At 30.7% G+C, this 23,470-nt stretch overlaps 4 protein-coding genes across 4 annotated transcripts; 2 read left to right on the top strand and 2 right to left on the bottom strand.

The window, feature by feature from the left end:
- Positions 1-207: 207 nt before the first annotated feature.
- Positions 208-3,913, bottom strand: LOC107622918 (26S proteasome non-ATPase regulatory subunit 11 homolog). Its single transcript, XM_016324995.3, has 2 exons — positions 3,567-3,913; positions 208-1,846 (listed from the first exon to the last, which is right to left on the bottom strand). Exon 2 carries the CDS (start codon positions 1,823-1,825, stop codon positions 557-559), a length of 1,269 nt encoding a protein of 422 aa, XP_016180481.1. The 5' UTR covers positions 1,826-1,846; positions 3,567-3,913; the 3' UTR covers positions 208-556.
- Positions 3,914-5,514: 1,601 nt separating this feature from the next.
- On the top strand, positions 5,515-5,874 carry LOC107621275 (uncharacterized protein At2g29880-like). Its single transcript, XM_016323309.1, has one exon. It carries the CDS (start codon positions 5,515-5,517, stop codon positions 5,872-5,874), a length of 360 nt encoding a protein of 119 aa, XP_016178795.1.
- A 4,873-nt stretch (positions 5,875-10,747) lies between these two features.
- LOC107623442 (F-box/kelch-repeat protein At3g23880) lies at positions 10,748-12,618 on the bottom strand. The gene is made up of 2 exons (XM_088485771.1): positions 12,413-12,618; positions 10,748-12,260 (listed from the first exon to the last, which is right to left on the bottom strand). Exon 2 carries the CDS (start codon positions 12,245-12,247, stop codon positions 10,913-10,915), a length of 1,335 nt encoding a protein of 444 aa, XP_088341897.1. The 5' UTR covers positions 12,248-12,260; positions 12,413-12,618; the 3' UTR covers positions 10,748-10,912.
- A 4,116-nt stretch (positions 12,619-16,734) lies between these two features.
- LOC107621274 (protein FAR1-RELATED SEQUENCE 5-like) lies at positions 16,735-18,345 on the top strand. The gene has a single exon (XM_016323308.2). The coding sequence runs from the start codon at positions 16,750-16,752 to the stop codon at positions 18,343-18,345; it is 1,596 nt and encodes a 531-aa protein (XP_016178794.2). The 5' UTR covers positions 16,735-16,749.
- The last annotated feature ends 5,125 nt before the right edge of the window (positions 18,346-23,470 follow it).

The following is a 23,470-nucleotide window of genomic DNA, read 5'->3' on the forward strand; positions in this document are numbered from 1 at the left end:
CAAATTTTTCTAAAATAAAAAAAAAATCTTTATGGCACCACGCAACTTGCTAAACACGCTTTTAAAATAAAATCCTCCACATGAAGTGATCAAACAAGATTTATGTGTGAATGATCTCATAGTAGACATAATATATGATAAAAAGTTTGGATCATTTGATCCATGTAACCAACCTCATCTAGTAAGATCAAACTGCTCATTATTGTGTTACTCGAAATTACCACATTTTGATAGTGGGTGAAAGTGAAACAACTGAATATGCAACTACTAGAGTCCTTGGAGAATAATAATCTTGGGTCTACAATATTGCCACAAAAGAGGGGAAAAGAAAAACGCAAACCTGATTGCCAAATCAATGCACATCATTGCATCAATTTAGTCACATTTCACCTACTGCAACCGTGCAAATCAAGCTGTCCTCCTACGACACAATTATACCTTGTGAAGAAAGGCTTACCACAATTTTGGGTTCGACAAATTCAAAATGCAAAACAATTCATAAGCTAGGCATCAGTAAGTTAATAGTAACAAGTATTGTGTTGAAAAACAGGAAAGCTCATGTCATGATCTTGGCCGATCTAACATAAAGACTATCCACAACTTTCCCAATATTGGAAATGGTTTCCAAAGTTGCAGGATATATGGCATCTGTCTTGGGGTCATCAAATATGATGAGGCATCCGGCACCTTGATCTAATGTCCCAGCGAACTTCTTGTCCAAGATCATCTGGGACAACTTCCGCTCCACGTGATCAATAGGTAGTTCAATGAGCTCCGCAATGTGTGCAATCTCAACTCTTGAGAATGGCTCGATCAACCTGCAAAGATTCTGCTCGAGAAGGGTATCATACAGGGATTGCAAGTGCCTATGAACGATTGGGTCTTCCTCCAACTGCACCTTGTAGTCTCGCAGAGTAATCTCGAATAACTTCAGGGAGCGCTTAGAATGAGCATCTGCAACAGCTTTCATTGCATCCAAGTCAGGGCCGACATATTGCAAACCAGCTTTAGAGGATATGATTCCACCAACGTCATCAGCTTGATTCACCATGATCTTACATAACAACATGTATTTCAGGCTGAAAACAGCCTTTGGATCTTCAAGTGCATTGAAGGATTCAAAGGCTTCAAAGAAATAACTATATGCAGTTTTATAATCCTTCTCCTCAGCATGCAGTATTCCACTCTGCAGATCTATGGCACCTTGCTGTGCCGGCGGCACATAAATAGCATTTGCAGCTGTTCTTGCTGCTGTGAGTGCAGCTTTTGCCTTTGGAAGGTTCCTTAATGAGAAGTGTAGCTTGCTTTCCAGCAAGTCTATGTCTACAAGTAGAAGCTTGTCATCTAATCTTCTAACCTCTTTGACCAAGCTGGAGAGTAAAGTCAAAGCTTCTGAAAACTCCTTATTTTCCATCAGAAGTGCTGCAAGCCTTGCCTCAACTCTCTGCCTCAAGAACGTACGCTTCTCAGCACGAGTCCATTGCACCATTTCTTTGCAGAGTGCAATTTGAAGAGCAGATGTCCCTGGAATTTTAGCAACTGCGTCAATTATTCCCCTGACAATCTTTGCAGTTTTTGCCTTAGGGATCAAGGAGAAAAAGGGCCTCAGTTGTGTGAGAAGGCTGCGCAGATCCTCCCCCCTATTCTCTTGTCTTAGAAGGTCAGTAAGGTTTGTGATGGCCTGCTCTTTCATACGCAAAGCTTCGGATGAAGAAGAAGGATCCTCGAGTACACGGTAAAGAATGGAGATTGCTTCAGATGGGTTTTTGGCCTCCATTGCAAGAGCAAGTGACTCAGTTGTTGCAGCAAGATGAGATGAAGCCATGGCTCCGGTTTGGACAAGATCCTGCATGAAAACATTTATAACTTGAGTGATGGGAGTAAGAAGCAAAAGTTGCAACTACTTTTGCTTTACTATCATATTTAATTTGTGAGTGAGTGAAAAAGCAAGTAGTTGCAAATCGAATGGGTTTCAATAATTTTTAAGATTTATATAAGCTACCTGTCTGAGCCTTGCATGACTTGTTTGGTTAAATTTTCCATTCTATAAATTAAATTGGTTACAGCAGTGAAATATATAACTTTTTAGTCAGTATGGTCCATGGTATTATGCCATACAGCATTATCGGCCACAAATCAGACTATAAAGAACCACCATACCTAAAGCGTGGCAATTGACAAGGCAGACATCATTGTGACATTACAAGACAAGTTTTCAAATAAGAACAGCCAAAATTTCTCAAAACAGGTGGGTTCAGCTAATGGCAGTTTTTCAAATTATCATAAAGTTTAACCAAATGCAATATAAAGTATCATCACAAAAACAAGGTCAAATTACACTCATGATTCACCCCCTCAAGGTTTGATAAAATAAAACCCAACTCTCCTATATTTCTAAAACGATACATTGACCTCTCCTGAAATTTAGGTAATAATATTGTCCGTACTTTGTAAAATATGAAAAGGTTGGTGTCATTTGCACTAATAAAATAAAAAAATAAAAATCTTTATCAGAAAATTTAAACTCACAAGAGATGAAGACTGAACAAGAGAAGTTGTCATATCCCAACCCCTTACAGAGAGATGATGTGAAAGGAGTGATGGAACTGAGCTCAAAGTAAGATTAAAAAAAGAAAACATATGGTTGGTTACGATGTGGAAAAATCAGTCATTCTTACAGATTCCATTCTACAGTGATTTTCCCTGGAGTCTATTCTTGTTTTTATCGAATATGGATGAATAATTAGGAAGAAGTTTTTATTACTGCTATACTTATAACGACCAGCTTATTAACATCAAGATGACTACAATGTAAAATAATCAGCTGTTATCAATCCAGTAGACATACTGGTAAAATGATCATGAAACACCATACTGATGCCAGACTAAAGCTGCTAAGCAATTCTGCAATGGAAGCACACCTCACTGATTGCAAACACCCTAAACCATACTCATAAAAGGCCCCTCCATGGTATATGACAAAAAAAATATCTTTTCTTTTTCTCTAAATGTGAATAATACACAATCTATTTGTTCAAAAAATACGAGTGACATAGAGTTGCCTTTCATGCGCATCTAACTCTGGATCCTTCATCAATACACGAGTGACATAGAGTTGCCAAAAAAAATTGGGAACAAAATCAGCAGCATAATCAACATGTAGAAAGAAAATATGCAACAAGAGCAGCAACAATAGCACAGCAACAAGAAACAACACCAATTTAACAATTTCAGAAGCAGTTTTAACAATTATGACAATAATCACAAATAAATAAATAAAAGAAAATTCAGAACCACTAAGTACAAGAAATGTCAACATTCATCCTTACGATTTAGACAACACTTCTGTATGTGTCACTAAATTTCCGTTTCTATTTCACAGCCATTCTAAATTCTTAAGTATAATCAAATGAAGCCAATAAACGCTCAAGTAGTGGAAACATGAACAATCCCAAAATTATGAAAAAAAAAAAAGCGAATTTCCCTAAAATACAAATGAATAAATACAAATGAATAAATAGCTTCATGAAATTTCGCAATAAAAAATAACAGGGAAAAAATGCAACCTTGGGGTCGGTGACGTGGGTGTTCTTGCGGATCTCGGACGACCGTAGACAGAAGCTAAGGAACGGAACGGACGGAGCAATAATGAAAGGCAACAACCTGAGACAGAGAAGAGCGGTGAAGAGCACGAAGAACAGCACTGTTGTGATGGAGCTCGAGGAAAGTTGGCGACAGCTGGTCTCCGATGCAGAGAAACAGAGGAGGGAGGGGGATGACGGACGGGTGAAGTTGGTAGGGTTCGGATTTATAACTTAGGCGAAACTAAATTAAATAGTCAAACAAGGTCAACGTCCATTTTGCCAAGGTACACACCAAAACTTAGAAATTTACTTCACAAAGTAACAGTGTAAATTTATCTTAATTTACATCCGATCCAAAATATATATTGGGCCTATGAAAAATTGTATTATTTGTGTGATTGTGTTTAGTTTATATTTTATCTTTAGTATTTTTGCATTGTTTTGTTACTAAAAAAAATTAAAATAAATAAAAATAATAAATTGAAAAATAATAATTAAGACAATATTTAGTTATATAAATATTTTTTCTTTGCATTTTATTTTGCATTTGAACTAACATTAACTAACTTTTCATTTTTTTCACTAAAAGTATTTTATCTTTAACATTTTTCAAATAATTTTTGTCTTAATAATTTTGCATAGCATATCATGAAAAAAAAATATTTACTTAAAATAATACAAATTTACTTAGTACTTATTTGAGCGCCATTATTTTGTTAAAAAAAGATCTTTTTCAATGAAAAAAAATCTTTTTTTTTATTTTTTAGCGTATTTGACAAATTTCTAGTAGTAAAAGTAAAAGCACTAGAAAAAAAATATCCTTTTTGAGAAGCTGTAATTTACTTCTTTTTTTAAAAAAGATTTTTTTCCTTAAAAATAAGATATTTTTCATATAATAAATAAACAAAAAAAAAAATTTTATATTGTTATACCAAAACATAATTGATAGATAACAAGATCTTTTTGCATAGACATCTAAACACAAAATTACTTTTACTTCACCATAAGATTTTTTAAAAAAAAAAATAATTCGAAAAAAGATATTTTCTTAGAAGTTTACCCAAATAAACTCTTAAAATAAATACAATAAATAAAAATATTTGTCTGAAATACTTTAAATTCAGTCAATTGTTAGATGAAATAAACAATTCCTTAATTAGTCACCAAAAAAAAAAAACAATTCCTTAATTAGAACAAGGTTGTTGTTTATTTATCATTTTTGAATATAGTGAAACAATTTATGTTCCTTAATATAGTGACATGTTTTTTATGCTGCAGTGATAGAGTAAGAGTACCACAAACTTTTTGCATGTATTAAAACTTTTGCTGAAAATATGAGTAATTACCAAAATTAAATAAAAAAAGTTGTAAATTTGAGTCATTATTTACACAAATATTTACAATTTATGTGATGTAAAAGTGAAATATACGAGCTTTAAAATTACTACGATATATGATACTATATATATATATATATATATATATATATATATGCATATTAGTTTAAAAAAATTATATTTTTAGGATGAAGTAATGTCATTTTTATTTATTATTTCAACAACCATGTCATATAAATACTATGTCTTATCATCAATTATATTTTATTTTATATAATCAATTTGTTTATAAAAAAATATTTTTTTTATTTTTTTTATTTGTTTGCATTCTATTTATATGTTTGCATATATTAATGTTATTTTCATTCTTTAGATGTTTGGGATATAAATTGATATTTTTTAATCTTTACTTAAAATCTTTTTTTAATTTCCTACCATTCTTTACAGTAATGTGTTTTGCATTCATTAATTCTTAGAATTCTAATTTCCTACCTCTTGCATTTTTTTTTTGTAAATAATTAAAAAAATGAATGAATGAAAATGAAAAACATATAAAAATGTTATATTAAATTTAGATTGTTACAGGTTACATAATGCCGAATAAGGGAAATAAAACAGCAGAAGCCAATCAACCTTCGAAAGACAACTTAAGATGGTCTGATGATATGGATGAAGTTTTGCTAAATGCATTAGCAGAGGAAGCATCGAAAGGTAATAGGCATGATGGCTCGTGGACAACTGAAACATATGCCAATGTTGTGAAGACTTTGAGCATAGCAATAGGCCCTCACATAACAAAGAATCACATAAAGAATAGAATGAAGACATTGAAAAATCATTTTGCTGAGGCATATGACTTATTTCATCACTTAAGTGGATTTGCATGGAATCCTGTAACTAGAAAGTTTGAAGTTGAAGAGGAAGTATGGCAAGACTTCATTAAGGTATCTTAAACTTTACTTTTATTACTTATACTTTTGATGAAGTTAGTCAACGAATAATTTAATAAAACTTTTTTTTAAATATGCTTAAAGAGATTAATGATGTAAAGTATGAGTAGTTTTTATTATTCTTTTACGAGATCATTTATTTATATATTTTTAAAAAGAATAATATATATTTTTATTTATGACATTAAAAGATAATAAAAAAGAATAAATTCATAAAAATAAATTCAAAAAAATAATTTTTTTAATGAAAAAAATATGTTAAAATTTTGAAATATAATTTGGATAATTTTTTTATTAAAAAAATAATTTAAATACATTGGTATATTATAATTTATATATAATATAAAGAAGGGTATTAATGTAATTTCACTTGGTTATGATTTTCTCTCTTTTTACTTTTCCTTTCATCCAAACACAAAAAAAAATTCCTTTTATTTTCTTTCCATTCATTTTCTCTTTATGCAAACAACATAATAGAAAATCAACTTTTTCTTTCATTTTCTTTTCTTCTATTTTCTTTCTTTTCATTTTTTTTCCTCTCATTTTCCATCTTCCATCCAAACAAAGTGTTAGTGTTGTTTGCTCCCTTCTCTTTATGGGCCTAGGTCCTCTCACATTTATAAATGAATAAATAAATTAATTATTATCTCTTAATTTTTGATTTATAGATTGAATAGGAAAATACTATGAATAACTAAAAAAAATAATTAATTAATTAATTTTTTTTAATACCAAAAAAATTTATCCCTTAATTTGTTTGGTGTCTTGAAATAGTTAATTTTTGAATGATGAAAAATCATCATCATTAATTATATTATTAATCAAAATTTAAAATCCCACTAAAACATGAAAGCCATTCATAGAAAGAAACGATGAATCTTGAGGAGTACAGTTATTATTACATACATAAAAGTACCTTTTGAGAGAGACAGTACTAATAACGGTGGAAATAATTAAATTATTTTTATCTATTACATAATAGAATTTGAATATTTACCTAATGTTAGCAAAAGTATTTTTTTCTACATTGATTATTTAAATAATTATTAAAAAAATAATATAATTAAATAATTATATAAAATATTTTATATTATCAGAACATTAAAATTAAACTATTATTTTAACTATGTGTATAAATTAAATATGTATATTATGTATTGTTATAAAAAGAAATCAGCAACATAAGTTAATTTCATTTTCTTAGTACTTATTACTTAATCTAATTTACATGGGCCTACATCTAATTCAAATCTTAGTAGTTAATAGATTATTTTATCTACTTCTCCTAATATATTAAAGCTGGATTCAACTTAAAATGATGAGTTTTTGTTACGTATTTAAATATTTTTATCAACTAAGTCTAATTAAATTTGTTTAAATTTAAAAAAATTCCTTATACATAGAATTAAAAGTGAGTCTAAGTCAGTTCATAAGTTGGCTCAAGCTCGATTCGTTAATAATTTGATAAGTTGAGTTCGTGAGCTGATAAATCGAACTTGAGCTTAAAATTAAACTCAAATTAAATGAGGCGAGCTTGAGCTTGGATAAGCTCAGCTCATTAGCTCATGAGTCGACTCGAGTTATTAAATTATTAATACACATATCCTATATGCATTTAATTTATTTATTATAGGTTGAATAGATGATGAAGTAGAACATGATAAATCTAATTAAATTATCTAGAATAAAAGAGAATAAAGAAGACACGTTTATATATATTAATATTCTTAATTATTTAAAATTTTATTGTTATTTTTTATATATAATTTTGATGTAAGACATAAATAAAAAATTTACAATTGATAGATAGACAATATATAAAATTGATCTTTTTAAATATATATAAATTATAATTTATTGATATAGAATTATAGATTATATTCCTATTATTTGAGTCAACTCGTGAGCTCGAGCCAACTCGTGAATTTTCGACGAGCCAAACTCAATTTTCGTGAGTCAAACAGCTTAATTTAACTCGGGCTCATTTCGACTCACTTCCAACCCAGTTACACATATGCATATTAGTTACACACTTTTTTTTACGTAAAAAATAATACCAAAATTTCTTAATCTTAATATAAAAAATTATTAATTTTGATATCGAAATTTTTTCAAAATTTTAAATTTGATACCGTACTTTTTATTTTATTTTTTGTTTCTTCTTATTTTTTTTTCTTTTTTCTTAGTACATAATTTGTGTTTTTATTATAAAAAACGACAAACTAAAAAAGAAAATAAAAAATTGTATAATTCTTTTTTTTTCTTTTTCTTATTCTTTGTGTGATATTTTTTGTCTTTTTTGTTTGTTTTTATTTTTTTTAGAAGATAAAACAAAAAAATTATTAGAATGTGAAACAAAAAGAATTATAGTACGAAGAAAAAAATGGAAGAGGAAGAGGAGGATGAGGAGGATTATTGGGAAAAAAACTTAAAATAAAAAATAGCACCGAAATTTTTAAACCGCAATATATGAATTTTTTAACTTTGACAATAAAATTTTTTAACTATAACACATAAAATAGGATGCTGAATTTTTTTTACTTCTTATTCTTCTTCTTTCTTCGTGTAGCATTTTTGTGTTTCTATTTATAAATTTATGTGCTTTTCATTCAATTTTATTTGTGTTTATTGTAAAAAAGAATAAACTAAAAAATAAAAAAGTGCATAATTTATTCTTTTTATTTATTTTTTTGTTTGATTTTTTTTATTTTTTTTTATTATTTTTAGAGGATGAAATAATAAGAATAATGAGTGTAAAATAACAAAAACTACAAAAATAGAAAGAAGAAGGATAATAAGGAGGAGGAGGAATAGTAGTAATATTAGTAGTTTAGAAAAAACATAACATAAAAAACAGCAATAAAATTTCTTAACTACCGATGTAACATGTTTTGTTTGTGCTAGAAATTAACAACTATTAAATTTATACTTAACAAACTTAATTTGGTCTAGTGGTTAGTTCATTATATACTTATATAAGTGTTAGAAAGTTTGAATTTTTTGTTGTACATACAACAACAAATTAACTAGCAATAAATCCTTTTAATTCGCGACTAATTAGTTAGTTCTTGCAATGGATACCGTGAAAAAACATTAAATATAAATATATAATGTGTTAGATAATCGTTTCTATGAATTTTGAATATTTGAATCCACGACCCTACTTATTGAATTTTGTATGATATCTACTTGTCTCGTGTATTTACTAGAGCTTGAGCCTTGCAATATGCAAATAATTAGTTGAATCATACAAGCCTTTAAGTTAAGAGGAAGTATAGGGAGCTAATGAAGTATTTGTACAATGTGTACAATAGGAGTTTAGGGATATTCGATTCAGTAGGATATCAAATGTTTATTATCCCTGGTAATCGGATGGTTATTCTGGATGTATTGTGTTTGAGAAATTAGTAATATTTTATTCTGGAGGTTTATTTTTAACTCATATTGGACCAAATAAATAACCCATTATACACATTGTACAAATACTCTATTGGCCCCTAGCGGGATTCTAAGTTAATGGTGAAAATTCAGGTACTATTAATTTCAATTTCATGTGAAGTTAATAGATGATAGTTATTAAATACTGGATAGATTTGACTAAATTATCATCTAACAACTCTCAACTATCAATTTTACATGAAGTTAACTACATCTAAATTTTCACCATAATTAATATCACTTTGCTTAAAATATTATGAGCAATTCTTAAGAGAAAATATATTTAAGAAAAAAATATATACGTACATGATACGTGTAAAGTGTAAGAGTAAGACATTGTGTTAACTTCTACGTTCAAATTATTCTATGAAAGGAGAATTTTGATTACACCAGGTTTCTTTTTCATTTAATAAGAAAAAAAATTAAATGAGTTGATATAATATCATATATACTTTATTTATAAAAAAAAAAAAAAATAAAGTTGAAAGCACACAAGTATTAAGCATTCTTCCCTTCTAGTTTTCTCTCTAACTCAAGAATAACGTTGATTTCTCTTGAGAAAGGTGAGGGAAATGAACAAGAGAGAATAGAAAGATAAAAGTAGTTAAGTTATAGATGAATGTCATGTCAAGTAGTATCATTCTCTAAGGTTTAGTAAGTTTTCAAAAGCAATAAAGTAATTATATTACTCCTAAGCAAAGTTGCATCATGTAAGTGAAATTTGGAACAACAAACGTGCACTTGTAACATATCAATGTCATTCATTTCAGTAATTATATTACAGATGAACCGAGAGTGAATTGAGCAACAGTTTGATACGGAACTGAGAGAAAGCGAATCGGCTTATATATTACAGAAAATTGAGAAAAAATGAAAATGAAAAACAACCAATGGACAAATAAACCCACGTCGGGAAAATTTAAAAAAATAAACAAAAAAGCAGAAAAAACACTATAAAAGCACTTGAAAAAGAAGAATAATAACAAACTTATTTATATGATTTGACTCAATGGTAGAGCTTTCAGCATTTTTACCTGATGAGCCACATTATCCAGAAACCTTGCATATGATATAACTGCCAAAACCAACATCTTTGTATAGCAGCAATTCCACAATTGTTTGGCCTCTTGAATTGTTTATCTTTCTAATAATAGTAACAATAACAAATTCTTATGATCCTCTAGCTCATTTGTTCTCCAATTAAATCCAAACCTACAAGGAGAAATGACACTCCTTGGAACAATAAGTAGTAGAAGTGCATCCCTTGTGCTTATAACAAGCTCCTAAATGCAGCAGTGAGCAATAAGAATGCAAGTGCAAGCTCTTTCTTGTATATCTTATTCATTTTCTTTACAGGTTTTATAGCAACACTTTCTTGGCATTTCTGTATTTTGTTAAGATCAGAAAGTCCACTATCAGAAGCTCCTCTGTGCAGTTGTTGGATACAAAACATAAATTATATAGCATTTTATGATGAATACATATTCTAACTAAAACAAAAGAAAATCGGTATTCATAAGGAACCTAATTAAAAAACATTAAACATGAAGCCAGAGTCTATAAAATACAAAAAAAAACAAGGCACTACATTAATCATAAGAGATTATAGGCTTGGCTTAATTAACCGCATCTCAGACGAGCAACTTGGAAGACCAAAGTGCGAGGGTGAAACTAAGCTTTCATGATAGAGTTGAAAGACCCTTGTACATGAGTGCTGAGTTAAAGGAACAAGTCTGGGCATGCCATCATTGGAGCTGTTAATATTAGGAAGATCTATGCTGCCATCTTTTAAGTTACATAAAACAAACTTGCCACTCGGAGCAATTGCAAGGAGAACATCTTTCAACATGTATATAGGCTGTAATGCAACGCATGAGGGACTATGAACGAGTAGCGGGTGGTGGGGGATTGTGGTCAATTTAGTCCAAGACTGAGGAACTCCATAGTCCTTCATGAACCAGACAGTCCAATGAGTTTTCTTAGTCTCATAACAAACAGCAAGACAATCCCTCAAGATACCCAATTTGGGTTCCATCCAGAGATTATCATCTGAATCCCTGCTGGGAAGGGAAAACTGACTATAAGTCTCTTTGACCAAGTCAAGGGAAATAACCTTCACAAAACTACTATGGCTGTAAAGAAGCCAATTAAGAGTGCCAGTGCCACTTAAATAAAGCCCTGCAAGACGCTCCAGATATTCCCCGGAATGAAAGTCAAAATAATTATGGGGGAAATCCTGGATTGTTCTCCAGGTAGAATTTGGGCCGAATGTAAACATTCTGGTGGTGACGGGTTCGCCTGATTTCTTGCTCACAGCAGCCAAGAGCTTATACTTGTCATTGACATGATCATAACCGAATCCGCAAATGGAGAGGACACCTCCAATTTCAAGCGGCTGAGAAGTGAATCCGGTGCAGGGGTTCCACAGCATGGCACGATGGCTTATTATGAATCCATCCTCGCCGCGCTCTTCATCGTGCAAGCACAGCAATCCATTGCAAGAGCCAATGATGATGCGGTAGCGTCGTCCCTCATAGGAAACTACTTTAGTGGGTTCCTGCGGACGGTTCTCCATCACAGATCGTACGGAGAACACTCCGATTTTGGGGTATTCGCAGGCTCGGGCAAAATAGGCAATAAGTGGGTGGGTCAAGGCTGGATCCACCGCCATTGAACGTCGAAGGTGGTCCTTGGCAAATTGGGAACTGGAAATTAGGGTTCTCCATGAACTGCAGACGCTGTTCCTTAATCGAAGGAGAGACCTCGCCGGTATCCTCAGCAGGATTTCCGCTATGAGCTCGTCCAGAAGGATAGGTGGTGGTTTTGTCGTGACACAGCGGAGCAGTTCCGGCCACCCCCCGGTGGTTGTGACAACCTTCCCCTTCCTCGGAACAGCAGCATCATCATCATCATCATCAGGAATCGGACCCCTCCTCATACGTACGAGGAAACTCCACAATACAGCAGGAATAAGAAATCAAAAACAATATAATTACTAAAATTCAAATCTCAGCGGTATTGCCATTTAATTTACAAAATAAAACATACATGGAAATTCTATAAAAGAAGAAAAACAGAGGCCAAGAGTAAAACAGAGGTTTACCTAAAGGAAGATGGCGCCGGCGATGGTGAGAGAAAGCGGATGATCTGCGCTTGTGTTGGAGCTCCAGATCTGTCCGATGTTCAACAAGAGGGTTTCAAATCCTCGGCATCAGGAATTGATTCTTAATCTAATCTGTCGGGGCCCACATCCAGTTCAAATCTCAAGTAGTTAACTACTTATCTTAGGTTGTTTTTGTGGTAGATGTTACAATACTCCTTTGATGGTTGGAGTTTTAAAACTCCATATATTTTTAGCAAAAAAAATATATATACCATTAAAATTTAAAACTCAATTCACTTTGAAAAACTATAAACATATTAATTACAACTTGTAAAATATATTTTTAATAAATGATAATTATAATTACAATAAAAAATTTAATATGCTCTATTAGTATATAAATTATTAAATTAGTTAATAAAATCTAATTAATTAATAATTTTATATTTTATTTATTTTAATTATTTATTTAAAATTATAATTTATTTCATAAATCTTATTTAATATATTATCTTTTTCTGTTCATTAAAAATAATGAGTTTGTCCACGGACAAACTTATTTCTATTTCTGTTCAATTCGAATTGTATTAGTATATTTTTATTTTTTATTAATCTAATTTTATTCACATATTTAAATTTTAAAATTATAAAATTTTCTATTTAAAATTTAGATAGATATAATTTAAATTAATAAAAATAAACGTATTCGTATTATTTTTATTATTTTAAGCAAAAAATATTTCTAACTATATTTTTTAGGTAAGATTTATTAATCTTTTTGGATATTATATATTTATATATACACTCTAATCTTTTTACAATAAAAGTAATGTGATTAAATTTAATTTACTTAGATGTGGTTAAAAAATAATTGAATAACAATGTACCGTAAAAAATTGATATTATTAAAAGATAAAACTAAAATTTATTTTTATGTATCGTTTTTGTCCCCAATATTTTCGTATTTAAGTCTCTAACGTTTCAAAAGTCTCAATTTTGTCCCGCCATCAATTCTGTTAACAAATCTCTAACGCCAGGACAAACTTAAATAGGACGATTTAAATGTTAGGGACAATTTTAGGACTTACCTAAACGTTGAGGACAAAAATGATACTTTACTCTTTATTAAATGATATCAATTCAAATTAGAATTTGATTTTTAAATAAAAGAAAAAAAAAGAAAAATTTTCTGCAACGAAAAAAATATAAATAAAAAAAGGTGAATGATAATTAAAGTGAGATTAGGGTTAGATAAAAATTATATAATTTGTTGTTAGATTGATTGTTTGAACTTGTAAGTCGGTGTTAATTTTTATAAGGGCATTTTTATCTTTATAAAATTATCTATAAGAATATTTGATAAATTAAATTTTAAAATTTTATTTTTTAATTTATTTAAACAAATTTAATCCTAAAATAATTTTTATTGTTTAAATTTCTAATTTTTTGATGCATATAAACAACGTCAATACCAAAAAGATATTTTTATCTTTTTATTAATATTTAAATAAATATTTTATAATTTTTAAATTAATTTTAAAAAATATAATTTTATCTTTTTAGATTTAAATATAATTTTTTATTTTTATTCTTTTTAAAATTAAATTAAATTTTTAATTCAAATTAAATAACTTTAATTTTAGGGCAATTTACATAAATAAATTGTTACACTTTTAAAATTACACAAATGCATTGTTTCCAAAATGAAGACGCAAATACATTATTTCATATATCTATAAAAACCGCTACTGTTAGTAGCGGTTTACATAAACACAGAATCCGCTGCTGCCAGCCGCGGATTACGTTCAAATGTAGCAGCACAGAAACCGCTAGAGCCTGTCGCGGTTTCTATTTGTTTGGGGCGGTTTCTATTTGTTTGGGGTTAGTCATAAATCGCTACTGCCAGTAGCGGTTTATGTGAATTGGGACACGTGTGTAAACCGCTGGAGGCAGCAGCGGTTTACGTTGAGAGAGAAAGAAACGAGTTTGTATTTTTTGCAATCATATGATTTATATAGATAAAAAATGAAGTAATTTTTAAAGAAAAAATGTATGCTTTAGTAAATTTTTTACTAAAAATAAATTATTTTATCACTCATGAGTTTTAGAAGGAATGAAGATGAAAAAAAAAAAAAGAAAATTAGTCTTAGTTTATATATTTTAGTATTCTGTGAGTACTCACTCTTTGATTTGCTATTTAGTCTCATTTTAATAATAAATACAAATAAAAAATTATTACATGCATATTTATATTTTTTATTTTATTCATCAAAATTATGATGCTATCACTATTACTTTTATCCAATCAATCAACTATAAAATACAAATAGTTTTTATTTTTTGGTATAAGACAACAAAGTTGCACAAATAAAAAAAAATCATTTAGCTAGAACCTCAAATGCAAATTAGCACCAAAGAACACAACCTCCAAACTCTCCGAATCTCCTTTGAATGGTTGATATAAACAAAAGAGAATGAAGTGATTTTTTAAGAAAAAAAAATATGTTTTAGTGAATTTTGGCTAAAAATAAATTATTTTATTATTTATAAATTTTAAAAGAGATGAGAATAAAAAAAATTAGTCTTAGTTTATATAACTTAATACTTTGAGTACTGTATTTTTTTATTTGTAATTTGGTCTTACTTCTAATAATAAATACAAATAAAAAATTCATTATATACATATTTATATTTTTTAAATTATATTGTGAAATGATAAATTCCTTCTAAAACTTATGAATGATAAAATAATTTATTTTTAGTAAAAAATTCACTAAAGCATACATTTTTTAAAAAAATTACCTTATTTTTTATCCATATAAATCATATGATTGCAAAAAATATATACTCGTTTCTTTCTCTCTCAACGTAAGCCGTTGCTGCCTCCAGCCGTTTACACACGTGTTCCAATTCACATAAATCACTACTGGCAGTAGCGGTTTATGACCAACCCCAAACAAACAGAAACCGCGACAGGCTCTAACAGTTTCTGTGCTGCTACATTTGAACGTAATCCGCGACTGGCAGCAGCGGATTCTGTGTTTATATAAACCGCTACTGCCAGTAGCGGTTTCTATAGATATATAAAACAATGTATTTGCGTCTTTATTTTGAAAATAATGCATTTGTGTAATTTTAAAGGTGTAACAATTTATTTATGTAAATTACCCTTAATTTTAAAAAGCTTTTAGTCTTTTAAAATTAATACGAAAATATATGTTTCACTTCAGTTTTTTAAATCTTTTATAATAATGTTATAATAATTTTTTTAAATGTTATAATAGTTTAATATGAGTAATATTAATCCAAAATATAATGGGCTTAAAATAGCCTAAATTGAAATAATAATCTTAGTTCAAACAAATTTTAAATAAAAGGGACAAAATAAAATATAAGTGTTAACTTTTGTTTAACTCTCTCCAAAGGTTTAAGGAGCATTGAATCACGCGCCTCTCTTTGTTTCTTGAATAAAATAAAAAAAGACAAGACTCTGAAAACTAAGTTATAAAGAGTAGAAACACAAAATTAACAAAAATTTAATTTTTTTATTTAAAAAAATTTAAGACGAAAAATATAATTATAAAAAATTAACAAAAATAATAAAAAAATAAGTTATGTCTTTTTGTTAGTATTTTTATATTTTTTTATCAGAATAAATACAAAATATACTAATTCAATATTTTTAAAATTTGGACACAATATTTCTGTTCATATCTCTCCTGTTAAACATAATTTTATGTCTTTGTATTTCTATCTTAATGTCTTGTCTCTATAAACAAGCACAACCTTATATACTCTTTCTAAATCTAATATATTCAAACTCGATTTAGTTTAAAGTTGTCAATCTCATTATATATTTAAATATCATTAATTAGTTATTAAAAAATTATAATTAATTAGATTTTTTGTTAATATTTAACTCCTTTATTTATATGAACTAGTGTATGTATCCATCCACGAAAAAATTCATAAAATATTTATATTTTTAAATATTTTAACAAAAAATACACGAAACAATTACTATCCTAAAAAAATTACAAATCACTATCAAAATTAAAATTGAACTTGAGAATAGTGAATAATCATCATTTTACACTCTTTCGAAGTGAAATAATTATTTGTTGATTTCAATACATAATTTAAAATAAAATAAAATTATTTACATGGAAAATAGAAAAAGGGAGCCAAAATCTGAGACTCATTGTGGTTGTCTGGCTAGGTTTGTAGTTCGTTTTGTGGCTTACACTGGAAGATGGCATGTGGCTTTGTTTGTTGAATCGCACAATCATGATTGCCTTGATCCTAGGTTAGTTGGTTTCCTTCCTACACATAGAAAAATGGCAGAAGCTGATGCTAGTCAAATGAACAACATGAAGGATGCAGGCATTAGCACACCCCATATATATGCTATGTTAGCTAATCAAGCAGGTGGTTATAAAAATATTAATTATACCTTAAGGGATATGTATAATGAGATTGCTAGGGGAAGGCGTCATGTCCTGGGTGATGCTAGAGCGGCATTGCGATACCTCAAAAACCAGAAAGCTGAAGATACAAGCCTCTATTATGAGCACATAGTTGATGCTAAAGGGGTATTGCGAGCTCTATTTTGGTGTGATGGAAGAAGCCAATTAGATTATGAAGTATTTGGAGATGTGCTTGCCTTTGATGCGACATACAAGAAGAACAAGTACTTGTGTCCGGTAGTAGTGTTTTCCGGTGTGAATCATCACAACCAAACAGTGGTATTTGGAAGTGCTCTAGTTACCGATGAGAGTAAGGAGGTCTACGTGTGGTTATTACAGCAACTATTGGCAGCCATGAAGGAAAAAGCACCTGTATCTGTCATTACAGATGATGCTCCATCAATGAGGTTTGCAATTGAGACGGTATTCCCAAATTCTCATAATAGATTATGTGCTTGGCACCTCATTCGGAACGCCACAAGTAATGTTGGAAACCCAAAATTTACATCTATGTTCAAGAAGTGCATGCTAGGAGATTATGAGATTAGTGTGTTTGAGCAGAAGTGGTTTGGAATAGTTGAGGAGTTTGGTGTAGCTGAAAAGAATTGGATTATTGACATGTACGAGAAAAGGCATATGTGGGCCACTGCACATATTCGAGGCAAGTTTTTTGCAGGATTTAGGACAACTTCTCGATGCGAAGGTTTGCACTCTATTATTGCAAAATATGTTAAATCTCAATACAATTTGGTTGATTTCATAAAGCATTTTAAGCGGTGTCTTACCTACCTAAGATATAAGGAGGTTGAAGCTGACTATGTTTCCATATCTGGTCTTCCGGTACTTAAAACAGCATTAGAACCTCTGGAAAGGTCTGCATCAAATTTCTATACACGAGAGTTATTTTTTATATTTCGACCAATGCTTGTTAGGGCTGCAAGAATGAAGGTTGTGCAAGATATGGCATTTGATTCATTTGTACTTTATACAATATCTAAATATGGAAGTCTAAATAGTTCATGGGAGGTGTCTGTGGATAATGAAAGGACGAAGTTTAATTGTTCATGCTTAAGGATGAATTCTTTTGAAATTCCGTGTGAGCATATAGTTTGTGTGCTGGGGTTTCTTAACATCCTTGAGCTACCAAAGTCTCTTGTGTTGACAAGATGGTCGAAGAATGCCAAGAAAAGCACTTTCGATTCAAGTGGCGTTACTTGGGAGTCTATAATATTGAGTCAATATGGATGCTTGATGGATTGGTGTCGGCAGCTGTCCTATGTCGCTAGTCGAAGGCAGGAGAGATTCCACCTTGTTCGAGAAACTGTTATGAGCCTAATCGAAGATTTCAAGATTGAAGATGAACAAGAAAAGCAAGTTGGTGCGCAAGCTGATGATTCAGATGGTATTTTTCCTAAGAATCCACAAAGTTGTAGGTCTAAGTGTCATCCAGGTGAGAAGATCAAATGAAAACCACAACGATGTAGTATTTGTCGCATGGAATGGCACAATAAAAAATCTTGTCCATTGGCAAAGGACATTCAGCAGCAGACCAATGCAACTTCTTATGGCCTAAATAGGAACCATGTTGAGGAAGGTTTGGATGCAGATGCAGAAATGGTAATACTTGGTTTAATGATTTGCGTACCACAACATATTAATTATATAATTTTTATTAATAAGAGTGGAGATTGATCAATATTTTATTTGATATTGCAGGGATTTTGGGCATCTGATCTTGAAGAAGATTATGAAGAACAAGAGTTTTGGGCAGGAGATTCTGATGCAAGTGCCGACATGGAACTTAGTGAAGAGTTCTCGATTTAGTATTATATAAATTATTATTATGTGATATTTGAATAAAACTTGAGTAATTGAACTTTGTGTATGAATTTTCATGATGAACTTGGTCTTATTTGCTTAATTGCTATGAAAAAAGTGAGATTTGAGACAAGATTGGTATATTTATAATAATGAGTACATTTTGAGTTATGGCTTACAAGAGACGGTTTTGTGATCTTGTAATTGTAAGATGCAGAACTCAGCAAGAAGAGTCTTATTATGATTAGTTAAAGCATGAAAGATTGTAAAAGAAGTGCAGTTGGGTTAATTGTGAAGAAGGTTCAATACGGACATCACTCTCTCTTCTTCTTAACTTTTGTATGAATTTTATTGAGGAATATGTGCATGAAAGGCATCCTTTCTATGGTATGATAGTGTGGTTATGTATTTGTTGAGACATGTGTCTTAATGCTGGAATAAAAAAAAATCATGTGTGAATCTTTAACTAATCATTTTCAATTTGGAATGGCAAAGAACACATGATGAATATAGGTGAGCATAACGTTACAACAAACTCACACACATGTAAATTCACACACATGTTCCAACAAACTCCTAAAATAAAAATAGTAAAATATTATTGATCTTTGTATTTATTACGAATATAATAATGTAACAAAGTTTTTAGACCAGACAAACTTTCTCCTTTAAAATAATAATTCAACAAATAAATTATAAATGTCACTAATCTCGTTCACAATTGAGGATTAAAGCAAATTTTGAAAATAATAACTAAATATGCAAAAATGTTGCTCTCCATGCTGTTCACGCGAAAGCATAGCCCAGAACTCATTGCTCTTCTTCTGAAACTCATATTTGTGGTCATTGAACATCCCCAACAAAAGATCTACCACGACGGATGTACGGATATATTGCTCATTTAGCTGCAAATATGGATTAATTAGTTAAATAATATGCTCCGCATGCATATAATTAATCAATATGTCTTTGGCTAACTTACAATGCCCGACACTGTGGGATTAAACTTCTCTCTCATAGACAACCATTGAAGAACCCAGAGACCAGAGTCGCGACTAAAAGTTCAGTGGCAATATTAAATAGTTAGTGTCAATAAAAAATCGCTTTAATTAAAGATGAATATAAAAGATTCATTCCAATTAAGTGTACCTTTGAGGACATTTGGGCACCCCTCTAGCCTCTTTCACATCAAAGTTCATGAAATCTTTTCTTTTAGGAATGTCACCTTTTAGGTAATGACCAGAAGTTACCATATCTGATAATTTTAAAGCCTGAAAATTATATTCATGACAAGATTGTTAAGGTTCATGTATTATTTTACATGTGTATAAAGAAATGGATTAAGGATACCTCACCAAGGATTTCATAATTTCTTGTCTTGGCTCAACTTGATCGTCATTTAGATTAGAATCAAACTGATATAATTTTTCATCCAATAAGCTAATGACCATAAGATACCAGTGGTCACCTTCTTCCTTAATTGGCACATAAATCTACAGCGGATAGTTAAGTATAGATCGTTTCACATTAAACTCATAAATTTAGATTTAATGAGGTTTTGCATAAATTAATTCATTAAAGAATTTACATGCACTCACAAATTTAAGATCCGGTGCGACAGGCATAAAGCGATATATATAGGTAGCAATCATTTTATCCAGTGAATGTCCCATAAAATGTTCCACCTAAAAGGATTAAAGAGATCTCATTCTAATGAATTACGCATAATTCAAAGAAAAGTGATATAAGTTAACATGATATTTACCGTAAAAGATGGCGGAAGCATCTAAAAAGTCTTATTTGCTTGGTCCCAGGAGGCCTTCATTACCACAAGCTTGATTATCTACAAATGAGAGTAAAGCAATTTATGGTTGGAGACAAATATTCATAGCCAAAAAAAAAAAAAATACATGCAAAAAATAGCTTGTGTAGCCGTGTAGGTACCTTGTCCGAGATTGGTCTTCCGGGAGCTAGACAAGCAAGTTCTTCCCTAGTTACTATCGTGTCATCCACATTAATCATGGTCTCACTGAAATTCAGATGTTGCATATAAGATAATTCAACAACAATAATCCTACAAGTGTAAGCTGAAAAAGGGGAACTCACCTTGGATCTTCAATGCTTGCACAAAATGCATATGCTAATCCTTCAAGTTGAACAGACTTTAGCTGCATTTTAGCACAAGGTCTGAATTTGCACCTAAAAGCCTAAACACTTTAGGGGCTAATTTAGTGTGATTTCATCGAGTATAGGGTTGGGTAAGGGTCTCAAAAATAGACCCGGTCATTATTTCGGGTCGTGTCCGGGCCATAACTCGGGTCACCCGAACTCGGCCCAGTCATCATATACAATTAATATTTTATGTTATTAGTGATGGATGATGGCTATTTTTATGTGGAATTAAAGTATTGTAAACTTTAATACTTTGTGTTATTAGTCATTATAAGACTATAAGTTAATGTTTTATGTTTAAAATGTATAAGACTTTAGACTAATGGCATAACATTGTGTTATTTGTATTGATTTAAAAATTTGGTGTTATTAGACAATATTAGTATTGATTATGGTTATGCTTTAATTTTAGAGAAGGGTTGATTCTTGTTATATTTTTCTAAGTGATTTTTACCATGTCAAATAATGGTTGGAGTCTTAGAAATTTGGATATTTTTACATGCTAGCTTATAAGAAGCTATCAAGGTAATGTAATGTTAACGGCCCGGTTTTCACCCGGTATAATCGTGACCCAAAAGTGTATAGGTTTCATCGGGTTTAGGGCCGGGTTCGGGTATAACAAATGGACCCGGTATATATTTCGGTCCAGGTCTGGGTCACATCAAACCCGGTTTCACCCGGCCCATGAACACTCCTACTCTGAAGCATCAAGAGTCAATCATAATTGATAAGATAATATAGTTAATTGAAGAACTTGTGGACATGGCTTCTCTCTTGGTTGTGTCACTTGTCATTTCCTTACTTTATTATTTCCATGCAGTGTTATAAGAAGGTGTTTATAACTTTATATAACATCACTTTTTATTTTTCTGATAGGTGTTGCCTCTTAAATATTCAATTTCAATAACATAGTTGGCCCACAATTGGCATAAATAAAAAATTGAATAATATAGAGTAAGAGAGATGATGTGAAACATATATAGCAGAAATGAAATTGCAAAATTAAGCTCCTTAGCAGTAATGGGTGATAAATCCCGTTTTGACGGTTTATCTTGTATTGATTTTAAGAGATTTTAATACCTTTTACCCACATTTATTCAATGAATTAGCATAGTTTTGTGATTGTCTCCTTATTTGTGCTTAGATGTGAAAACATGCTTTCTAGACCTTAAAGTAGCTAAATTCAATTCACCTTTGATTCCACTAGATGCCTTGATATGTTTGATAGTGATTTCAGATTGGAAAGGCTAGGAATGGATCAAAGGAGTGAAGAGGAAAGCATGCAAAGTGGAGAAATCATGAAAAGTCAAAGTAGTTGAACTCGCCCATGGACGCGTGCGCGCACCTGGCGCTTGCGCGTACCTTGCGAATCACCCCATGGACGCGTACGCATGCTGTGCGCGTACGCGTCGGTGCCGGTTTATGATTTTTAATGAAAACGTGACCAACGAACTCTCAAGGGTTGTGGGGCCCAATTGCAACCAACTTTGGCACCAGAAATGCTATTTAAAGCCAAGGATTGAAGAGCAAAGGGAGGACACACTTTAGATCATTCATTCTCATTAGGATTAGTTTAGAAGTAGTTTCTAGAGAGAGAAGCTCTCTCTTCTCTCTAGAATTAGGATTAGGATTAGGTTTAGTTCTTAGATCTAGGTTTTAATCTTTGCTTTCTTCCACTTCTATCTCTCAATTCTTTGTTGCTACATTCATCTTCTTCTATTCTTTTGTTGTAATTTCCTTTATGTTGTTCTTATATTTTGTTGTAGATCTAGTATTGTTCCTTCTACTTTCTTCCAATTCAATAAGAGGTAATTCATGTAGGTCTTGTTTCCTTTAATTGTTGTTGTTAATTCTTACATTTGATTGTTGTTAGAATTAATTCTTGTTGTTGATTTACTATGATTTTCTTTTGTGCCTTCCAAGTGTTTGAGAAAATGCTTGGTTGGATTTTAGAGTAGAGTTTTATGTTCTTGGCTTGAAAAGGTAACTTAGGAACTCTTGAGTTACTAATGTCCAAGTAATTGATGATTGGGATCCATTGACTCTAGTTCTCACTAATTGAATTAGTGGAGAGTTAGGACTTATGGACTAGGATTGATATAGCTCATTTGACTTTCATTTACTACTAGTTAGAGGATGATTTAATGAGATTAATCCTTGCCAATTCTCATATTGTGGTTAGTGATTAGGATAGAGATCCTTGACCACCAACCCTTGCCAAGACCTTTTTAAGCCTTAGTTTACTTTCTTGCCATTTATCTTTCATGTTTCTTATTAAAACCCCAAAAATAACTCACAACCAATAACAAAATACTTCATTACAATTCCTAGGGAGAACGACCCGAGGTTTGAATACTTCGGTTATTAATTTTAGGGGTTTGTTACTTGTGACAAACAATCTTTTGTATGAAAGGATTATTGTTTGGTTTAGGAACTATACTTGCAATGAGAATTCATTTGTGAAATTCTATACCATCAAAAATCCAATCATCAAAATGGCGCCGTTGTCGGGGAATTGAAATGGTGTTGTGTTATTGGTTATTGTATATATGTGAATATTGTGAATATATTGCCTTTTGCTTTATTTGCTAGTTGTAGAATT

This window comes from Arachis ipaensis, chromosome B10, assembly GCF_059453495.1.
Source record: "Arachis ipaensis isolate K30076 ecotype BB chromosome B10, ASM5945349v1, whole genome shotgun sequence".
Lineage (NCBI taxonomy): Eukaryota > Viridiplantae > Streptophyta > Magnoliopsida > Fabales > Fabaceae > Arachis > Arachis ipaensis.